General features: G+C 44.1%; 1 protein-coding gene across 3 annotated transcripts; it reads left to right on the forward strand.

Moving 5' to 3' along the window:
- Positions 1-1,867: 1,867 nt before the first annotated feature.
- On the forward strand, positions 1,868-14,969 carry LOC125404576 (uncharacterized). 3 transcript variants are annotated; one of them, XM_087908128.1, is made up of 5 exons: positions 1,868-2,089; positions 6,447-6,666; positions 10,113-10,275; positions 11,581-11,641; positions 12,193-14,969. In XM_087908128.1, the coding sequence occupies exons 3-5, from the start codon at positions 10,261-10,263 to the stop codon at positions 13,965-13,967; spliced, it is 1,851 nt and encodes a 616-aa protein (XP_087764254.1). In that variant the 5' UTR covers positions 1,868-2,089; positions 6,447-6,666; positions 10,113-10,260; the 3' UTR covers positions 13,968-14,969. The 3 variants fall into 3 exon arrangements, with proteins under 3 accessions (XP_087764254.1, XP_087764255.1, XP_087764253.1); XM_087908129.1 differs by having other exon boundaries at positions 10,149-10,275; XM_087908127.1 differs by having other exon boundaries at positions 6,623-6,666; positions 11,546-11,641.
- The last annotated feature ends 5,952 nt before the right edge of the window (positions 14,970-20,921 follow it).

A 20,921-nucleotide genomic window follows, 5' to 3' on the forward strand; every position in this document is an offset into this window, starting at 1 on the left:
ATATTTCACAACAACCGTGTGTGTCTTAGAGTTTTATCGCTGGGAAGAGACACCATGGCCATGGCAACTCTTATAAAGGAAAACATTTAATTAGGGCTGACTTACCAGTCCGTTATCATCGTGGTAGGAAGCATGGTGGCATACAGGCAGACATAGTGCTGGAGAAGGAGTTGAGAGTTCTACATCTGGATCCACAGGCAGCAGGAAGAGCCAGTGAGCCACCCAGGCCTTGCTTGAACATTTGAGACCCCAAAACTCACTCCTAGTGACACACTTCCTCCAACAATGCACACCCGCTCCAACAAGGCCACACCTCCTAATAGTGCCGTTCCCTATGACCCTATGGAGGCCATTTTCATTCAAACCACCACACCTTGTGCACTAGGGTTCTTTAGAGGAATGGAATTTATAGAATGTATCTAATGAATATAGAAAGGAGATGTATTAGAATGGCTTACAGGCTGTGGTCCAGCTAGCTCTCTACCAACGGAGGGTGCAAGAACCCAGTAGTTGCTCAGTCCACAAGGCTGGATGTCTTAGCTGGTCTTCAGTAGACACCAGAGTCCTGAAGAAGTTGGCTCTAATGCAGTGAAGGACTTGGTAGTGAGAGCGAGAGCAATCAGGCAGCGGGCAAGCTTGCTCCTCCCTGTCCTCTATGTAGGCTCACAGAACGCGCAGCCCAGATTAAACGTGGATCTTCCCACCTCAAAAGATCTGGGTTAGAAGTGGGCCTTCTCCCTTCAAATGATTTAATTAAGAAAAAATCCCTGGGCTGGAGAGGCAACTCAGTGGTTAAGAGCACTGACTGCTCTTCCAAATGGGCCTGGGTTCAATTCCCAGCATCCACATGGAAGCTCACAGCTGTCTTTAACTCCAGTTAAAGAGAATGCCAAGGAATCCAGCATCCTTCCACAGACAAAAATGAAGGCAAAACCCTAACGTACATCAAAAACCAAATCTTTAGAAAAAAAAAAAAGAAAAGAAAAATAAAAAATTCTTCCCAGGTGTACCCAGTCACTTGGGTTTTCATTAACTCCAGATGTAGTCAAGTTGGCAGCCAAGTACAGCCATCCCAGCGTGTGGATCAGTGTGTGAAACAGCCAAGTACAGCCATCCCAGCGTGTGGATCAGTGTGTGAAACAACCAAGTATAGCCATCCCAGTGCGTGAAACAGCCAAGTACAGCCATCCCAGCGTGTGGATCAGTGTGTGAAACAGAAAAAAGAGAAGTTGATTCAGGCACAACCTGATATTTTTTTTCTTGTGTTTTTGAGACATGCTCTCCTTTTGTAACCATGGTGGTTTGAATGAGAGTGGTTCATATATTTGAAGACAGGAGTGGACCTGTCTGAGAATCAGAAGGGTTGGAAGGTGTGGCCTTGTTGGGGGAAGTGTGTCACTGAGGGTGGGTTTCGAAGTTTCAAAAGCCCATGGAGGGCCCTGTTTTTCTCTCTGCCTGTTGCCTGTGGGTCAGGTGTAAAGATCTCAGCTACTGCTCCAGGACCATGCCTGTCTGCTTTCTGACATGAGGAGCATTGACTGACCTTCTAAACAACAAGCAAGCCTCTATTTAAATGCTTTCTTTTATAGTGGTTACCATGGTCATGGTGTCTCTTCACAGCAATAGAACAGGAACTAAGACAGTAACCCACGCAGGACTCTAGCCTCATCTTTCGAAGCACTGAAATGCCGGGAGTGCCCGCCATGCCCAGAGTCCACCTGTTTATTGAATGGAAAATTGTAAGCTGGTGGGAAAAGAGCTTTTCAGAGAATTCTGGGACATGTAGTCCAGACGCTTTCTATGGTCCGAGCACTTCTAAGGGAAAGCTTGACTTTGGAAATCGTTTATGGGATAAACTAAAGTATAATCCGCATGTTTGGTGAGATTTCGGTTGCCTGAGGGCTAGAGAGTAAAGCCAATGAATCTGAGGACTCTAGGAAACGCCACCTGCATATGGGGTGACGGCGCAAACTCGGCCCCGGGCTCCTGCCCCTAGGAATCCTGGGAGTTGTAGTTTTGGAGCTTGGCGTTACCGGGGAATTTTGCCTGCAGAGGTTGGAGATTCTGTGAATGCGTTCCTTCGAGGAAGGTGAGAGGGTCGTGGTGGAGTTGAGTACCTCCTGATCTCTTTTGACTTCCACGGTCTGGTAACGGGATGGGCGAGGATCTCTTCCGGGTCACCGAAATGAGACATTGTTGCTGATGTTGCGGGACGGCAGCAACCGCTGCCTTCTGATTTGGGGGAAAGTTTAGCAATTCTGGGGGTTTGGCCCCAAGGAAGACCTGGACTTGGCAGCGTTTGCAGAAACTCCTCGAGTTGGTGATGACAAGTTCACTTTCCCTCACCTTTCTCACACCCTGAATCTTTCTGTGCCTTAGTTTCCCCTTGTGCAAAAAGGAATGCAAAGAGCATCTGTAATACATTTGGTTTTAGAATCAATTATAGAGTACAAAAATGCATGTATATGTATATATATAGGGACATATATTTACATATGTGTGTTGTATGTGGTATCTGGTTTGGTAACTATACAAACACACATCTTGTATGTTTGTATAGTTTTTGGTACATGCAGTGTTCTCGTGACCACGGAAATTTGTCACCCTGATTGTGAATGCAGTCCTTTGTGTCAGAGATGTTATGACAGTTTTTATTTATTTATTTATTTGAGGTAGGATCTCGGTCTGTAGCCTGGATGCACTAGAACCCACTAGACTCTCCTGCAATCCCCCCACCTCAGAACTGAAATTATGGTGTGTGCCACCATACTTTGCTTCTTCCGACCCTTTTGCCTGACTGCTTAAGGAATTTTTAATTGTCAAAGATATATTTTTACTTTTTAAAATTATGAGTATGTGCATATGCCCACACCCACTCCTGAACATACGTACACATCCAAACACATGCCTGTCAGTGGGCAGCAAGTGTCCATGAGTCCACAGGTGTTGGACCTTCTGCAGCTGGAGTTATTGGTGGTTGTGAGCCACCCAGGGTGGGTGCTGCAAACCAAACTCACACCCTCTGCAAGAGCGATATGTGCTCTTAACTGCTGAGCCATTTCTCTAGTCCCTCTGTGACCTGTTTTGTTTTTCCATTTTTAGCTTTATGTGAGGGAGTGTTTTACTTGCATGTAAGTCTTGTACTGTGTACTTGCTTGGTACCTGGAGTGTTCAGATGAAGGCATGGGATCCCCTGAAACTGGAGTTAGAGATGAGTGTGAGCCGCCAAGTGGGTGCTGGCTCCTCAGCAAGAGCAGCAATGTTCTTCCCTGATAAGCCTACTCCGTAGCCCCAGACCTGTTTCGAAAAGGAAGAGCGTGGTGTTCACAGGTGAGTCTGGGAAATGGTTGTCAGAGTATTCACAGTGTTTTCTTTCACTATGGAAATTGCCAGATACTCTCAGATAGAGTAAAATGAACTCCTATGTGACAGTCACTCTCTTACTGTCTTGTTTTTGAAAGTCTTCCTACTTTCCTTCCTCTCCCAATGTGTTTTGTTTTGCCCTTGAATAGTGTGCATGTGTGTGTGCACATGCGTGTGTGTGCCTGTGTGTGCTCATGTGTGCATGTCTGTGTGTATGTATGTGTAGGGGTGATAGGTGTGTGTGGTGATGGGTGTGTGTGGTGATAGCGCTCTCTCTCTCTCTCTCTCTCTCTCTCTCTCTGAACCTGGTGCTCCTCCATCCCATAAGATTAGCAAGTCAGTGAGCTTCAAGGAGCCTCCTTTTTGGGATGTTTACTCAGTAGGACTTCAAATTTACTGTGTCTGTATATGAAGACCAAGAGAGGAACTTTTCTATTCGTTAGGACTGCCATTCAAAAACACCACAGAGTGGACAGTTCAGCAATCCTCGTGTGTGGCACTGAGTCTTGTGTAGGCCAAGATGGCCTCAAACTCCCCTAGTATAGGCTACCCTATGTAGTGAGACCCTGACTCAAACAAAATACAGTGCAATTAGAAAAAAGGTGCTTGCCTTTCTTTGCTCTTCTGCAGGTATACCGGCCACTAAAGTGTGACTCTTGTTTGCATTTCTTTATTTTTAAGAGAAGGAAAAGGGGAGGTCTGTGTTAGGATGGGCTAGGATGTGGAGGTGACAGAGATAGGGGAGAAGAGGAAGGGGGCAAGAGAGAGGGGGAAGGGGTATTTGTCCCCAAGTGGGAGACAAAGGACTGCCTCCGGATAGAGAGGAGACTAAAGATAAAAGGGGAAACCCAGTGTTAGGATGAGGTGTTTAATTTTAGCTGGGCATGTTAATTAGGTGAGCCAAAGGGGGCTTTTGATTGCTGGACTTCAATATTTTGATAGCTGGACCTTGGCACTCAGCCTCAGGAGGAGGAAGGGCCAAATAAGGGAATGGACCTTGGGGGCTAGCTTTAGCCATGTAATCTAACGGTTTTTAATAAGGCAGAGGGAATGGGGAGAAGGACAAGGCCTGCCAGAGCCATGCTTGTCACGCTTGAGCTGGCCTGAATTCCTTTACTTGGCTTATTTACTTATTTAATCCATCGACATTAAAATATTAAAAAATTGACATACAGTTATGATTCTGGACAAGTCCTGGCAGGTGGGGATGGTGCTAGAGCAGGGGCTGGGAGACCACACACAGGAAGCAGAGAGCTAAGTGGGGATGGCTCATGGCTTTTGAAACCTCAAGACCCTCCCCCAGTGACACACTTCCTCCAGCAAGTTACACCTCCTGATACCCAAGACTTATAGACCTTGTGATTCAGACCACCCCAGCAGTGAGTGTCCTTTCGCTGAGCCATTCCTACTACTCCTTCCATGTTCTTTCTCCTTCTAAACCACCCTTCCTTACCCCTGGATCTGAGTTAGTCCTCTGTGTGTGGCACCATGACTTCCATTTGTCTATATTTGACTTCTAAAGCATCAGCGAGACAAGGCTTGGAGCCAGGTTGTGGTGGTGCAATGCCTTTACTGCAGCACTCGGGAGGCAGAAGCAGGTAGATCTCTAAGTTCAAGGCCAGCCTGGTCTATAGAGCGAGTTCCAGGACAGCCAGAGCTGTTACACAGAGAAACCCCATCTTAGAAAACTAAGAAGAAAAAAGCAAAAGAAAAGACAAGGTTTGGAATGCTAGTCGCAGTGTGAGAGCCGGTTCAGGGCGCACCAGCCTCCAGCCTCATTTGTCCAAGGGTACAACACTTGTCTTTATTTTTTGAGAACTCCCTAAAATACCTAAAGGGTGCTACGCACATATGTCCATTGGTCTCCACAGTAATGCTGGGAATGACATTCTGCTTCTGCCCTTTTAAGAGCTGGGTGAGTATGCGCACACTGGTTTAGGTGTTGGGACCAACATCACACAACCGGCTAAACACTAGTTTCTTCCCAGGTGTGTGTGAGGAACAGCGTGTCCATCTTTGCTGCTCTGGGCCCTTTTGTGAGTCCTTTTATTATTATTACTTTATTTTATGGGCAGGAGGATTTTGCCTGCACGTATATATGTGCACAATGTGTGAGCAGTGCCCAAGGAGGCCACCAGAGAGCATCAAATCCCCCAGCACAGGAATTTCAGGGGGTTGTGAGCTAAGAATATGGGTGCTGGGAATAGAACCTAAGAGCAGTTAGTGCTCTTAACTGCTGAGCCATCTCTTCAATCCAGAGCAATATATTCCTTGTTATATATTTTAAAACCATCGTTGTGTGTACATGTTTTTTTAAAACATTTCCCCCCTGAGACAGGGTTTCCCTGGCTGTCCTGGAACTCACTATGTAGACTAGGCTGACCTCGAATTCACAGAGATCCACCTTGTCTCTGACCCCCGAGACTTGGGATTAAAGGTGTGAGCCACCACTGCCTGGCTCATAATGTAATTTTTAGAACAACCCTGTCACATTAATTCTCTTCATTGTTCACGATCTTCGTTTTATGGATGAAAGACTTGGAGGCCCAGGTAGGGAGGACCAAAAGTTCAAAGCCAACCTGGGCTACATACATATTATAGACCAGCCTAGGCTAAATACTGAAACCCTGTCATACACAGGATAGACAAAGACAGAATTGATGCACCGAGGAACTCGTTGTACTCAAGTAAAAAAGGAAATCTGGGGATTGTATTACCTTATGTTAACAGCAAAGTCTATGCATAATGATTACCAGAGAGAAGAGGAACTCAGGCCAGGTCACCGGCTGTTCCTGCTGGGGGTCCAGCTCTCTGCCGTTGCTGCTTCCTAGGTCCCAAGGGGGATGGGGAACCTGAGCCAAACAGCCAACACCGCAAACGGGCGTGAGCCCCCTCCCCTCCCCCATCTGCCTGCGCCCTTTATTTGAGTCACATACTTTTCAACCCAACTCCACTCCTTGGGTCAATGCCTCTGAGTGTAAACAGCACTTTCTGCTGTCTCTGCTGGCCCTAGAACCTGAGACCGCAGTCCTGAGACCCGTAGGAGATGTGTTGTGTGTGGCTGGCATTGGTCTCCTTTACAGGGTCCTGAGTGGACAGTGTGAGCTGTGACTGAAATCCAGCTCATTCTTGTCATCACACCACACTGAGAAGTGGACACCGTGGCTGGTGCTGGTCACGTAATTCAGCCACATGGGCTGGAAACATGGCTGACCAGAGTCTCATGGCTGTCTTCCCTCCCTGATTACGTCTTCCCCAGACTCAGCTGTGCCCCAGGAAGACAACAGGATAACCAAGGTCAAGGTGAGTTGAGCTTTTTCGTTTGTTTTTGTTTTTGTTTTTGTTTTTGTTTTGAGACTGGTTACCACTAGGTAGCCCTGAATGGCCTGGAACTTATTGCATAGACCAAACTGACTTTGAACAAAGAGGCATTTGCCTGCCTCTGCCTCCCGAGTTCTGGGATTAAAGGCATGTGCCACCACACCTGGCCAAATTGGGCTTTTTCTAAGTTTCAAAGTGTTGTCTAACTGGTAGTGGTGCTCACCAGCCTGGTCTACCAGGACAGTCAGAACTGTTACACAGAGAAACCCTGTCTCCAAAATACAAAAATCAAAACAAAACAACAACAAAAAGTGTAGTCTAATTTCTCAAGGATTCCGACATCTTGCTTTTTTCTGGGGAGTAGGTGTTTGAGAATTTGTTGGGCAGAGCTGAGAGGTGGCTCTGCAGTGCTGGCTGCTCCTGCAGAGGATCCAGGTTTCATGCCTAGCACTCCAAACATCTGTAACTCCAGGTTCTGGGGATCTGCTGCCCTCTTCTGGCCTCTGCATGTAGTGCATAGACGTGCATGTAGGCAAAACACTCATAGACATAAAATAACTTGTTTTTGAAACAAGAACCTGTTGCTAAATGCTTATTAACCTTTTATTTTAACATATATTAATTTCTTTTTATTTCTAAAAATTACTTCAAGGGACTGAGAGATGGTTCAGCAGTTAAGAATGTTATTGTAAAAGACCAAGTTTGATTCCCAGCAGCCATGCGGTGACTGCCAATTCTCCATAGCTGTGGTTCCAGGGGACCTGACATTCTCTTCTGCCCGCCATGGACACCAAGTATGCATGTGGTACAGACCATATAGGCAAGCAAAACACACACACACACACACACACACACACACACACACACACACACATATATATCTAATAATATCTAATATTCACCTTGAAGTTGGATAAATGAGCCCAGTATGGAAAAGTGGGAAATGCTAAATAAATCCACATTTACTGTTGTTTTGTTTGTAAAACACCCAATTTCTGTTATTGGGATGTTTTACTCTTTTGACTTTTGGGGGGGGGGGCACCACCCAGCTCCCAAGTAAATCACACGGCTTATTCTGACTTACAAATGCCTGGCTTTAGCTTGGCTTGTTTCTAGCCAGCTTTCCTTATCTTAAATTATCCCATCTACCCTTTGCCTCTGGGCTTTTTGCTTTTCTGACTTCACTCCTACTCCACGTCTGGATGGGTGGCTGGCCCCTGACATCTTCCTCCCTTTGTTCTCTTCTTCGTTTCTGTTTGTTCTCTCTGGCCTGCCAGCCCCACCTATCCTTGCTCCTGCCTGACTATTGGTCATTCAGCTCTTTAAAAGACCATCAGGTGTTTTAGGCAGGCAAAGAAGCACTGCTTCACAGAGTTAAAGAAATGCGACATTAACAAAACCCACACACCTTAAAATAATATTCCCCAACAAATTTTCTTTCTTCTTTTTTCCATGACACATGCTTTATTTGTAATAATAGTATAGATAAGACTTTTAAATTATATCTTTTTAAGCAATATTATGCACCTTAATTCTTTTTCAGTACTGAATATCAAATCTTATAATCTTAAATTCTTATTCAGTACTGAATATCAAATCCAAGGCCTTCCTTGTGCTAGGGAGGTGTTCCACCACTGAGCCACACCCCCAGCCCCTCACTGGGGGATTCTAGGTGGGGCTTCTATCACTGAGCTGTATTTCAAACTCTGTTTTTCTTTTCTTTTCTTTTCTTTTTTTTATTTAAGAGGCCGAGTCTTACTGTGTAGCTAAGTCTGGCCTCAAAGTCTCAATCCTGCTGCTTGCCCCTCAGTGCTGAGATTTCTGACTTTTACTCCATGTTTTCAATGACATCATGCTCCCATAAATCTACATGATCTGTCATGGAAGAGGTACTTGCAACAGATGTTTTTTCTCTACCCACGGATATTTAAATAGTTTAGCAGTTTTAATGTGTTAAGGAATATTCTAGTAATATTTATATAAATGAATATTCTCCTCCAGAAGAAATTCAAGGAAGTTTCCTTACTGTTCCTGTTATTTAGGAATACTAAATTAAAATGCATTACAATATTTTATTTGTATGAGTGTCCTGCCTGCATATAAGTCTGTGCTCCATGTGTGTGCCTGATGCTCACAAAGGCCAAAAGACAGTGGGCATCGGATCTCCTGGAACTGGAGTTACAGTCAGCTGTAGGTGCTGGGAATTGAACCTGGGTCTTCTGGAAGAGCAGCCAGTGCTCTTAGCTACTGAGCCATCTTTACAGCCCCTAAAACATGCTTTTGACATAGGATACTTTAGTTGCTCTGCATGGAGCATATATTGTTCAATGTGTTCTAATTAATCATAGAAGATGGTCATTTTCACATAAGCTAGGATTTCTTTCTCATAGCTGAGTCATACCCTGGCTGTGTTTACTAACTGATTTCCATGTTTCCATTACTACGTGAATGTGTTGTATTGGTGGAATAATGTGTTCAGATTGAAAAGTCTGGTCACACAAGGCAACTTGCTAGGTTCCTCAGAGCCACCCTGTGGGGAAGCACTGGGTTTAGTGCATTCCAAAGAGTTGGGAGGGTTGAAGCTCAGACAATGGCTGAGGTCTGCCTAGGAAGTCAACATCCAGCAGACTCCAAAGGACTCCTGTGACTGAGGGTGCAAGACCTTATCCTGGGGGGGTGCAAGATGCTGAGACAAAGATACCTCTTCCTGGTTCACTCTTAAGTGGACTCTCACCTGGGATGACTGTGGTTCATCTGGGGACCCTGAATGTTCTGGGTTTCCAGATGGAAAGTTAAAGTAGCCCCGTTGGCCATGGTGAGACTTAAAGCACATGGAACTCACCTCCAGACAACAAGTGGAAACAGTTCTGTCACCCTGCTTTGGGGGATCCAGTGGTGTTTATTATATAAGCTGGAGATGATGGTGAGCATCCCACAGTGTACTAGACAGCCCCCACAGCTGCAAAGTGCCTGGCATATAGTGCCAGCAGTGTTCCAGTCGGGATGCTCTACTTAATACAACTGTGCAAGAAGAACAGGGCTGGGGATATAGCTCAATGGTAGAACTGTTGCCTCATATGCATGAGGCTCTGGGTTCAATCTTTCATTTCCCAGCATCAAAAAAAAACGTTTAAAAATTATGTGATTAAACAGATGAATTTATCAGGCATGGTGGTTCACACCTGTAATCCCAGCACTTGGGAGGCAGGAGCAGATGTGGGAAGATCAACACATGATCAGGGCCAGCTTGGTCTTCAAAGCAAGTTCCTGATCATCCAAGGCTACAAAGCAAGACCCTGTCTCAAAATTCAAAAAGGAACAGTAATAAAGGGTGGGCGAATAGCATGGAAACATGGACTCTGAGCACTTAGCTCAGGGTTGCTCCCTGCTCATCTTCCCCGCATTTCTCAGAGCTGTCCTTCTTGCAGAAGACCGAGGTTGAAGTTGAGTGTTTGGTGTCACAGGAGATGGTGACGTTCAAGGACGTGGCTGTGGTCTTCAGCGAGGAGGAGCTGGGGATGCTGGACACTGCCCAGAGGAAGCTGTACTGCGACGTGATGCTGGAGACTTTCAGGAATGTGGTGTCACTGGGTGAGGGCAGACACTGGCGCTGAAGATCAGGTTCATGCAGTATGGCCTTAGATGGGATCGGAGCTCCTGAAATAGTTTCTAGTCATCATGTGACATAGAACTGGAATCTCCCAAGTTTTATAAATAACAATTGAAAGCATGGTAGTATGTTTTCATCTTTCTCAAATCACAATCTCAATTAGTGGGTGGTGGCACACTCTGAGTCATTTCTACCAACATTATTTTCACTAAAGGGAGTTGAAGCACTGGAGAGAGAGCTCATCAGTTAATGCTTTCTGTGCTTGTAGAGGACCAGAGTTTGGTTCCCAGCACCCACATCAGGTGACTCCCAAATACCTTAATTCCAGCTACAGGGGATCTGCTGCCCTCTCCTGGTCTCCATGGACACCTGCAGTCATACACACACACACACACACAGAGAGAGAGAGAGAGAGAGAGAGAGAGAGAGAGAGAGAGAGAGAAAGAGAGAGAGAGAGAGAGAAAGAGAGAGAGAGAGAGAGAGACGTATGTCAATAAAAGTCAAACTAAATATTTAAAAAATTAAATGAAATAGGATTAAAGCTAAAACACGGCCATCAGGTAATGGCACCTGGTACTAAGGCTGATGATCCCAGTTCAGTCTCTGGGACCTACATGGTGGAGGGAGAGAACCAAATCCCACCTGTTGTCTCTGACCACCAGTGGTGTGCACAACCACACACTAAATATAAATGTAATAAAACACAAAAGAAAATACCCTGACTGTCTATCTAGGACCTGGCCAAGAGCTGTTTGGGAGACAAGGGAGGGAAGATAATGAACATAGGCATGTGCCAACTGATTTGTACTAAAGTCTGTCTGTATGTTTTGGGGCTTCCCAAACAATGTTTGTCTTCCACTGACTTCTGTTATTAGTTTGGGAAAGAAGAGATTTTATGTCCCGAAGCAAATGCCATGGAATGCATATCTTTAGGACTTGGGGCCTTCCACTGTGTTGATTTAAAATATATTCTTCAAAGCTGGGTGGTGGTGGCACATGCCTTTAATCTCAGCACTCAGGAGGCAGAGGCAGGCAGATCTCTGTGAGTCTGAGGCTAGCCTGGCCTACAAGAGCTAGTTTCAGGACAGTTTCCAAAGCTGCAGAGAAACCCTGTCTCAAAAAAAAATCTATCATCTATCTATCTATCTATCTATCTATCTATCTATCTATCTATCTATCATCTATCTATCTATCTATCTATCTGTCTATCTATCTATCTATCTATCTATCTATCTATTCCCCCCACCACAGGGCATCAGCTCATAACTCCAGATGCTTTTCCCCAGCTCAAGAGAGAAGACGTGCTTTGGATGTTGATGATGACTAGCTGCAGCAGTGAGTCTACAGGTGAGAACAGAGTGACTTATCCACCCTGCTTCTTAGCATGTGCACAGCTTTGGGGCTGGTGTCAGCCAGGGCTTTGTACTGCTCTTGTGAGTCCATCCTGCTCTCAGCATCCATCTCCACTTGCCCTGTCTCCCTCAGACTTACTAACATCATGTTCTTCCTCTACATTTGGATGGCTACTCGTGGATGTGTACACATGTGTTTGCATGTGCATGCACACACACACATACCGGGAGGCCACAGATCAGTGCTGTTTTCCTTGGTCACTTTCTACCTTACATTTAAAGAACTTATTTATTTATTTATGTGTGTGGTGAGCAGTGTCACTGTGATGCTCTGTAGGGCTCTAAATGGGTCTCATTAATAAGTATGGGAGCCTTGGCTTCTAGGGCGTGGAGGTGAGAGGACAGACACAGGATGTTAGAGGGAAGGGGACCATCCTCTGGTCCAGGGAAGTCTTAGGCGGAGGTCTTAACTATATAACTCGGACTCTAGCCAACAGAGCATTCACACGCCCTACCTCTCTCTCTGAACTCTTTTTATGCTTTTAGGAGCCAGGAATCTAAATGAGATGGAGTTGCTTCAGGAGGTAGGATGGAGGTACCTGCCGCACGAGGAGTTTTTCTGCTCACGAATCTGGCACCAAGTTACAAAGGAGTTAACTCAGGGTCGAGAGCCTGGAGAAACTGGTTCTCCATTGGGGAAACAGGATGGTGTCCAGTGTGAAGAAGCCGGCTTCAGTAAACAGTCTGGTCAGAATTCATTTCTTCAAGATCACCCTGGAGAACGCCGTGAAGAAGAGACACGTGTGAAAATTTCCGGTTGCAGCCACCATCTTCACGCTCTTCCAGGAGAGAAGCCTTACAAGTGCGAGAACTGTGACACCTTCCATCTGGTCTCAAGTCTTCAGTTTCACCAGAGAGTGCACAAGAGACACAGATCACACCAGTCTGACACACTGTTTAGAAATCTCGGTCAAAGACTACCTCTTCATTACCACCAGAGCGTCCCCACTGGAGAAAACTCAAACGAATATGAGGAGTGTGCACCTCTTGGGAAAAACTCACGTGGTGAGACCCCTCTGTTAGTCCACACAGGAGAGGGCCCCCACAAATGTGAGGCGGGTGGGGCAGGCTTCAGTCAGAGCACGTATCTTCAAGTGGATCAGCGAGTCCGTACTGGAAAGGAATCATTTCAGCGTAAGGAATGTGGGAAGGGCTTCAGCTGGTTTTCACGGCTGCGTGCCCATCATCGAATCCACACCGGAGAGAAACCGTACAGATGTGATGCCTGTGGCAAGGGCTTTAGCTACAGCTCACACCTTAACATCCACTGTAGAATGCACACAGGAGAAAAGCCCTATAAGTGTGAGAAGTGTGAGAGAGGCTTCAGTGTAGGCTCGCACCTCCATGCTCATCAGAAAAGCCACACTGGAGAGAAGCCGTACAAATGCGAGGCATGTGGGAAAGGTTTCTGTCGGACCTCTAATCTTCTGGACCATCAGCGAGGCCACACCGGAGAGAAGCCCTATCAATGTGGTGCTTGTGGGAAGGGCTTCAGTCGAAGTTCTGACTTTAACGTTCATATTAGAGTCCACACGGGCGAAAAACCCTATAAATGTGAGGAATGTGGGAAAGGCTTCAGCCAGGCCTCAAACCTTCTGGCCCACCAGAGAGGCCACACTGGTGAGAAACCCTACAGATGTAATACGTGTGGGAAGAGCTTCCGTCGGAGTTCAGATCTGAACGTTCACTGTAGAATCCATACCGGAGAGAAACCCTACAAATGCGAGACATGTGGCAAAGCCTTCAGTCAGTTCTCGAGTCTTCAGGTGCATCAGCGGGTCCATACGGGAGAGAAACCGTACCAGTGTGCAGAGTGTGGGAAGGGCTTCAGTGTGGGTTCACAGCTCCAAGCCCACCAGAGGTCCCACACCGGAGAAAGACCCTATCAGTGCGAGGAGTGCGGGAAAGACTTCTGTCGGGCCTCCAATTTTCTAGCCCATCGCGGAGTCCATACAGGAGAAAAACCCTACCAATGCGACGTGTGTGGCAAACGCTTCCGGCAGAGGTCCTACCTCCAAGCCCACCAGAGGGTTCACACCGGAGAGAAACCGTACAAGTGCGAGGTGTGTGGGAAAGGCTTCAGCTGGAGCTCATATCTTCAAGCCCACCAGAGGGTTCACACTGGAGAGAAACCGTACAAGTGCGAGGCGTGTGGGAAAGGTTTCAGCTGGAGCTCCAGCCTTGTGATTCACCAGCGAGTCCATGCTGATGCTGAATATGGCAAGGGTCTTTTTTCAGCGGAGGATTCATATGGGAAATAAACTCTACAAACTTACATTTTAATATGTCAAGAGGATGCTGAGCTGTCTAATCCAAACTGTCAAAGAGCACAGAGAAATCATCTCATAATTGGGAGTGTATATTAGCTAGAGTTATCATAGATTCTCATGGCGTTTGGGAGACCAGATATAAGTGGGAACTAATGTGGACCTTTGATTGTTTCATTCAGAATCTTGACCCTAATCAGATACGGATCAGATGAGATGCCCGGAAAAGACAAACCTGACCTGGGATTAACTAGAAGCACAAACCTGTTCAGTAGGATTTACACTTCAATAGAAGGGAGACATCATTCACAGTCAAATTTTCTCTGCCTTTTCAGTGCCTTTCAATAAATGTTAAGAAAGCCAGACAAAATGGCTCACAGTTGTAATTCTAGCTCTCAGGAGGCTGAGGGGAGAGGTTTTCTATAGGATCAACCTGAGTTATGGCGTGAGACCCCCATCTCAACATACCAAAAATACTAACAATAAGCCGTGAGAGGAACAATCGTTTGAAAGGTTTTATTAAATTCTTTCCCAGAGTTTCTATAAAGACATTCTCAGAAGTGTTCCAGAAGGCTTGCAGAGCATATGAATTAGATGTCTATGCTCCTTTCCCCAAATCTACAAGGAATATCGGTCATACTGAAGCTCCTGTGTGCAGACGCGGCGGCGTGGACAGCGCTTCTGTATGCTAACAGTGCCAATATGCACAAGTCACATTTCTGCCTTCCTGAGTTTGGACAAGTGGATTCACATGTAATTCTCTCCAGCACCAGTGTCTGAACACTCCTGCTAAGCAGCTTTATGTCCATTTCCCGTCAGCCCTACCCTCAGTGACAACAAGTGCGGCTCCCACATTGTACTTTGTGTGGGTTTGTTCTTGAGCTTCTAGTAGATTAAATGTGGACTATTGAATCTTATCTCAATAGATGAAAAAAAAAACCACTGTAGCAGAAGTTTCCATCTGTTCTTGGGAATAAACGTTCTTAGTGAGGTAAACTGTGTCCTAGTCAAATATGGTGGTGCACATCTGCAATCTCAGCACTGGGTAGGTAGGGCCAAATATGGTGGTGCACACTGTCAGGTGTGGGAATAAATGAGGTACACTTCACATGAAAGTATTAGTAGGGAGTTTCAGGATCATTCAAATCCTGAAATCACCTGTGTTTGTTTTTCCAAACAACTTTTATATCAAGGTAAACTGAAGGAGGGCAGGCAGTACAAACTTCCTTAGCATTGTTTTCTAGGTAGTGGGGGAATGACTTAGGTTATATCCTGTCCATGGCTATTTTGTTACATAGACTGAAAACACCTCTTCCCCAGGTGACCTCCTAATTTACAATAGAAGAAGCAAAACGACATTAGCACACCTGCAATCTCAGCACTCGGGAGGTAGGGTCAAATATGGTGGTGTACACCTGCAATCTCAGTACTGGGGAGGTAGGGCCAAATATGGTGGTGTACACCTGCAATCTCAGTACTGGGGAGGTAGGGCCAAATATGGTGGTGCACACCTGCAATCTCAGTACTGGGGAGGTAGGGCCAAATATGGTGGTGTACACCTGCAATCTCAGCACCAGCTTTAATTATATAGTGAATGTGAGGCCAGTCTGGGCCTTGTCTTTAAAAAAAAAATCAAACAGGAAACTGGGTATGGTGGCTTTATTCCAAAACTTGGGAGGCAGAGGCAAGTGGATCTCTGTGAGCTCAAGGCCAGCCTAGTCTACCGAGTGAGTTCCAGGAAAGCCAGGGCAGATACACAGAGAAACCCTGTCACAAAAAACAAAACAAACAAACAAAACCTCAAGCAGGACCAGTGACATTGTCTCAGTGGATGAAGGTACTTGGTGCTAAATGTGATGACCTGAGTTCAGCCCCAGGACTCACATGGTGGAGAGAACTGACCCCCACCTCAAAGTTGGCCTCTGACCTCCATATGTGCACCATGACACACACACACACACACACACACACACACACACACACACCACCCCAAAAATAAATTGGGGGGAAGGCTAGATCTCATTGTATCTCTGGCTGGTCTGAAATTAAAAAAAATTTGTATGCCTCCCAAATGCTGAGACTAAAGGAGTGTACCACCACACCCAATCACAAAAAGTTTCTTTTAAACAAATTATGAAAACTAGCATTTAAAATAACTTTAAATGGATATATTTACGCAAAATTGACTTTTGTATATCATTCTGAGTTTTGAAAAATCTTGTCACGTAACTAGCACAATCAAGATAGCTAACAGCTCCAGTAACCCCCTGCCCTGAACTTCTCTTCTTGTGGTTCCCATTGTTACTGTAGCACCCATTGTAAGTGGAGACTGCGCGTTCATTTCCCGGCTGCCCAGACCCAAATAATCACACAGAAACTATATTATAATTGCAACACTATTTGGCCAATAGCTTAGGTGTATTCCTATATAGGTCTTACATCTTAAGTTAACCCATTTCTGTTCATCTGTGTATCACCATGAGGCTGTGGCCTACTGGGAAGGTTCCAGCATCTTTCTCCTTCTGCAGCTACATGATGTTTCTCTGACTCTGCCTTCTTTCTCCTTTTATTCAGTTTAGTTTTCCTGCCTAACTCTATTCTGCACTGCCATAGGCTAAAACCACTTCTTTATTAACCAATGGTAATAAATCATATTCACAGCATCCAGAGGGGAATCCCACATCAACCATTGATCTGTTTTATTCCTTACAGTTTACTTTTTCCAAAATGTCATAAATGGGATCCTATGGTTTGTAGCCTGTTGAATCTAAGGTTTTTCACTTGGTGTAATTCTTTAATTCACCCATCTTGTATATATGTCTTTGTGGGGTAACTAGTGATTGAACCCAGAGTTTCACATATTAAGCAAATGTTCCCCCACTCAGCTTCATCCCTCATCCTATCATTCCCTTTCCTTGCTGGATAGTATTCTTTTTGTGGGTACACCACATTTCTCTATTCTTTCACCACTTTGAACAGTGTTTGGATTTCCAGATTTGGTGATTATGAAGAAAGCAGCTATAAGCATTTCACACTATTTCATATATAACCTAACATTTCTTTTGGATTCATAAATATCTAAGACTATTGATGGAATATACAATAGGACTATGTTTAACTTTAAAAAAATCTTTAAAAATTTTTAAGTTGTGTATGGATGTGTCTGTCTTAGTGTGTGTATGTGCATACTGTGTGTGCAGGTGCCACAGAGGCCAGAGTCCTTAGATCCCTTGGAGCTGTGGTTATAGGTGATTGTAAGTTGTTGCACACGGGGCTGGCACTGAGTTTGTTCCCCCCTTTGAGGTTTGTCATCAACAACTAATCCATTTCAGCTAACTTTGCATAAGTGTGAGGTCATATGGACCTCCAATTCTCTGCCTTTTCTACACTGAATTTATCACACTTATGTGGTTATCCATGTGTTCGTCTTTTACTGGGCTCAGGGTCTCCTAATGTTCCTGTCTGATGTTTTGCCAGATACTGTGTAATCAGAGCTGTTAAAAATAAACAGAGTAGCTTCATATGATTCATTGGAATCAGTGTGAGTCTTCCAGCTCCAATCTATTCCAAAATTAATTTGACTCCTCCTCCTCTTCTTTTTTGTGTAACAAAAAATATTTTACTAAAACATAAGATTTATAGAAGTTTCCAGACAAATCATACAAACTAGTCACAAGTTTTCATCATCTTTGTTTGTGAGGGGAATCTACACTTGACAGCAAAGTCACAACATTATTAGTGAGGGCTGTGATGTTTATTTAATGTTCTCACTTTGGTTCAGACAGTCAAGCCTGTCCATCTACAGCATCTAAAGTTAGACTTGGCTAGAAAGCATATTCTAAAAAGCTGGTTAGTTCAATTTTCTGCAATTAAATCCCATAAGAAAGGGGAAGAGGGAGGAGACCATAAAATTAAAATAAAACTATTTCCCCCTAAAAAGTAAAATAAAGACACATATATCACTGGCAACTAACCCTGACAACTACCTTTATTCACAGTGCTTTGTATTTAAACCACAATGAGGAAGTGAATTCAAGCAGAGATTCACAGCTTTTAAGCATTTCACAATAATCTGGATGATACTTCTAGCCTCTGCTCACCAAAGATGAAGGTGCCTGGGCTTTTATTCTGCAATATTTCTAAGACCATACCCACCGAATTCAAGGGAAAAAAGGGAAGAAGTCTTGACAGAGCAGGAGAAGTGATGGACGCTTGGTGATCTGATTGACTTTAATATTATTCTTGGTACATAGCCTAGTTCATGCTCTTGGTGTTTTCTGTGGCTTGGTTTTGTTCATCTTCCACTGCTTGACTACATCTGTAGCAGGCTCTATTAGACTGCCAGCCCCCAAATCATAATATGGAGACTTATTAATTCTGAATGTTCAGCCTTAGCTTAGGCTTGTTTCTAGCTAGCCCTTTTTTCTTTAACTTAAATTATTCCATTTCTAGTAATCTATGTGCTTCCCTGAGACTCATTTACCTCATCTATGCTTTCCTGCGTCTTCTGTCTGTCTGGCCCCCAGCTGGCTGGCCCCTTTTCTCTCTGCCCACCAGCCCCGCCTATTCCTTCTCTGCCTAGCTATTGGCTGTTCAGCTTTTTATTAGACCAATCAGATGGCTTAGGCAGGCAAAGTGAAACAGCACATATTTACATCCTTAAACAAATGCAGCATAAACAAAAGCAACACATCTTTATATAGTAAAACAAATGTAGCATAAACAAATGTAACACATCTTTATATACTGAAACAATTATTATGCAACATAAATGTAACACATCTTTACATAGTTAAATAAATATTTTATTCCACAACATTTCCCTCTTTGTTTTAATAAAAAGGTTTTTATTTATCATAGTAAAACTATAAATAATAAGAACAATTATCAATTAGGAATTACATTTACAATATCCAGTGCAAGTGTTCCAGCTCTGAAGGGAAAAAGGTATCCTGACTTTTGAAAGCCAGTCTATACCTATCTCTGTGAAGGGAAGGTATCCTGGATACCTATAGCTCTGAAGAGAAAGGTATCCTGACTGCCTGGAAGTCAGGCCATATCTATAGCTGTGTTCTGGTGGGTGGATAATTTTCCCAAGGGATGTAGCAATCCTGTTCCCCTCCTAGGGAGCCATTATAGTTCAGCTCTCACCATTCTGCTAAGAGAGTTTCCTCCTAGAGATGTCAGTTGCTTCTCTGTTCTGGTGAAAGTTGTTACTTAATTGCCTCACTCTGCTAAAGGGGACACCCCCATAGAAATGTAGCAGTTGGCTTCTGCTTCTGCAGAAGTTGTTACTTCTCTTCTCCATTCCACTAAGGGAGTTTGCCAGCAGAGACTGTAACTATATCTAGTCTTCAACAGCATCAACAACCCCTGAAGTATATAATATTACCTAAGCAAACAGGAAGTACAATGAAAGCCACTTCCAAAACTATAGAAATGACAGAGACATCTGGCTGTTTGGATAGTTACTCAAAGTTCCTCAGCAACATTGGGACATCCATCTTTGGCCTACAGGTCTGGAATATCTGACAGACTTTTCTGTGAAGCATGAATTTTGAAGGATTTTCCTGCCTTGTCTTGGTAAAGTCTGGTAGTCACTTTCCTTTGTTTTCTGAATGTACAGTTTAGATGGTATACTGTCAGCAGTTGAGGCAAGGGCAGTTTCTTGCTCAATTGGCTAGCTTTGCCACATTGAAGGCAAACTCCATGTGGAGGTTCTTCAGTGCCCATCATCCTTTATCACCCTTTTATGAAATAGATTGGTGTTGCCTGGAGCAGACACATCTCAATGTCATGAAAAGCCTTAGGTTATTGAAACATCTTAAATGCCTTATTCTGTAGGTCTCTGAAGTGTTTGAAGATCATTTCCTATCTAAAATTTACGTGTTTAACTATATATACATGACTAACATAACTACAGATTTGATTATTATAGATGACTAATCATTAACCTGTACTTCTTCATCATACATTACATTTTTAAATGAGCTGCATAAGCACAATACCCCAAACAAGAGTGGAGACATATGCACAGTGTAACAAAAATAACTTTAAATCTGTATCAATATACCAAAATCCATACCAATGTAAAATATTTGAGGTTAATAGTTATCTTTTTATCCTGTATCCCCCCCATAAACAATGACAAACATTCAGAACTCACTGAATGACAAAACTCATCCACCATACCTCTTGGGAATGTGGGCATTGTGTTTGATCTGCTTTCTGAGGGTGACAGCAATCCCAGGGGGGGCTAAGAAAATTGAGATAATGGTTAAGTCCTTGGAAAACTAGTTGTAATGTTTGTTGTCCAGTATTAGAACTGTTCCCATGAAGAGGGTTCAGTATATGCATTTCCTATCTTATAATTTTTCTTGGTTTACTTTTTTATGTCTGTAGCCAAGATTACCAGGAGGTCTCCTCTGATCAAACCTGATTTCTATTAACTTTGAATGACTCCACAGCCTTCTGTTTCCTGTGGAAACAAAAACATAGCCTCTGTCCCAATTCAATACGTTTTCTGAACTCCATTTTAAAGTTAAGGCATCCCTAAAGTATCTAGGCTCATTTAATACAGCAGTCCAGTGTCTCTTAGAAGCTATTGATTGTTCATCAGCATGAAAACAATTCAAAGTTGGACTGGAGAGATGGCTCAGAGGTTAAGAGCACTGGCTGCTCTTCCAGAGGTCCTGAGTTCAATTCCCAGCAACCACAAGGTGGCTCATAACCATCTACAATGAGATCTGGTGCCTTCTTTTGGCATACAGGAATGAACTCTGTAGACATAACAAATAAATAAAATAAAAACAAAACAATTCAAAGTCAACCTGGTAGTGGTGATGCACACTTTTAATCCCAGCACTCAGGAGTCAGAGGCAGATGGATCTGTGAGTTCGAGGCCAGCCTGGTCTACAAGAGCTAGTTCTATGACTGGGTCCAAAAACT

Source organism: Myodes glareolus, chromosome 1 (genome assembly GCF_982192425.1).
Source record: "Myodes glareolus chromosome 1, mMyoGla1.1, whole genome shotgun sequence".
Taxonomy (NCBI): Eukaryota; Metazoa; Chordata; class Mammalia; order Rodentia; family Cricetidae; genus Myodes; species Myodes glareolus.

Coding starts and splice junctions, on each gene's coding strand:
- LOC125404576 (XM_087908127.1), top strand. Junction 10,276..11,545: donor CAGGAATGTGGTGTCACTGG/GTGAGGGCAGAC, acceptor CCCCCACCACAG/GGCATCAGCTCATAACTCCA. Junction 11,642..12,192: donor CTGCAGCAGTGAGTCTACAG/GTGAGAACAGAG, acceptor TTATGCTTTTAG/GAGCCAGGAATCTAAATGAG.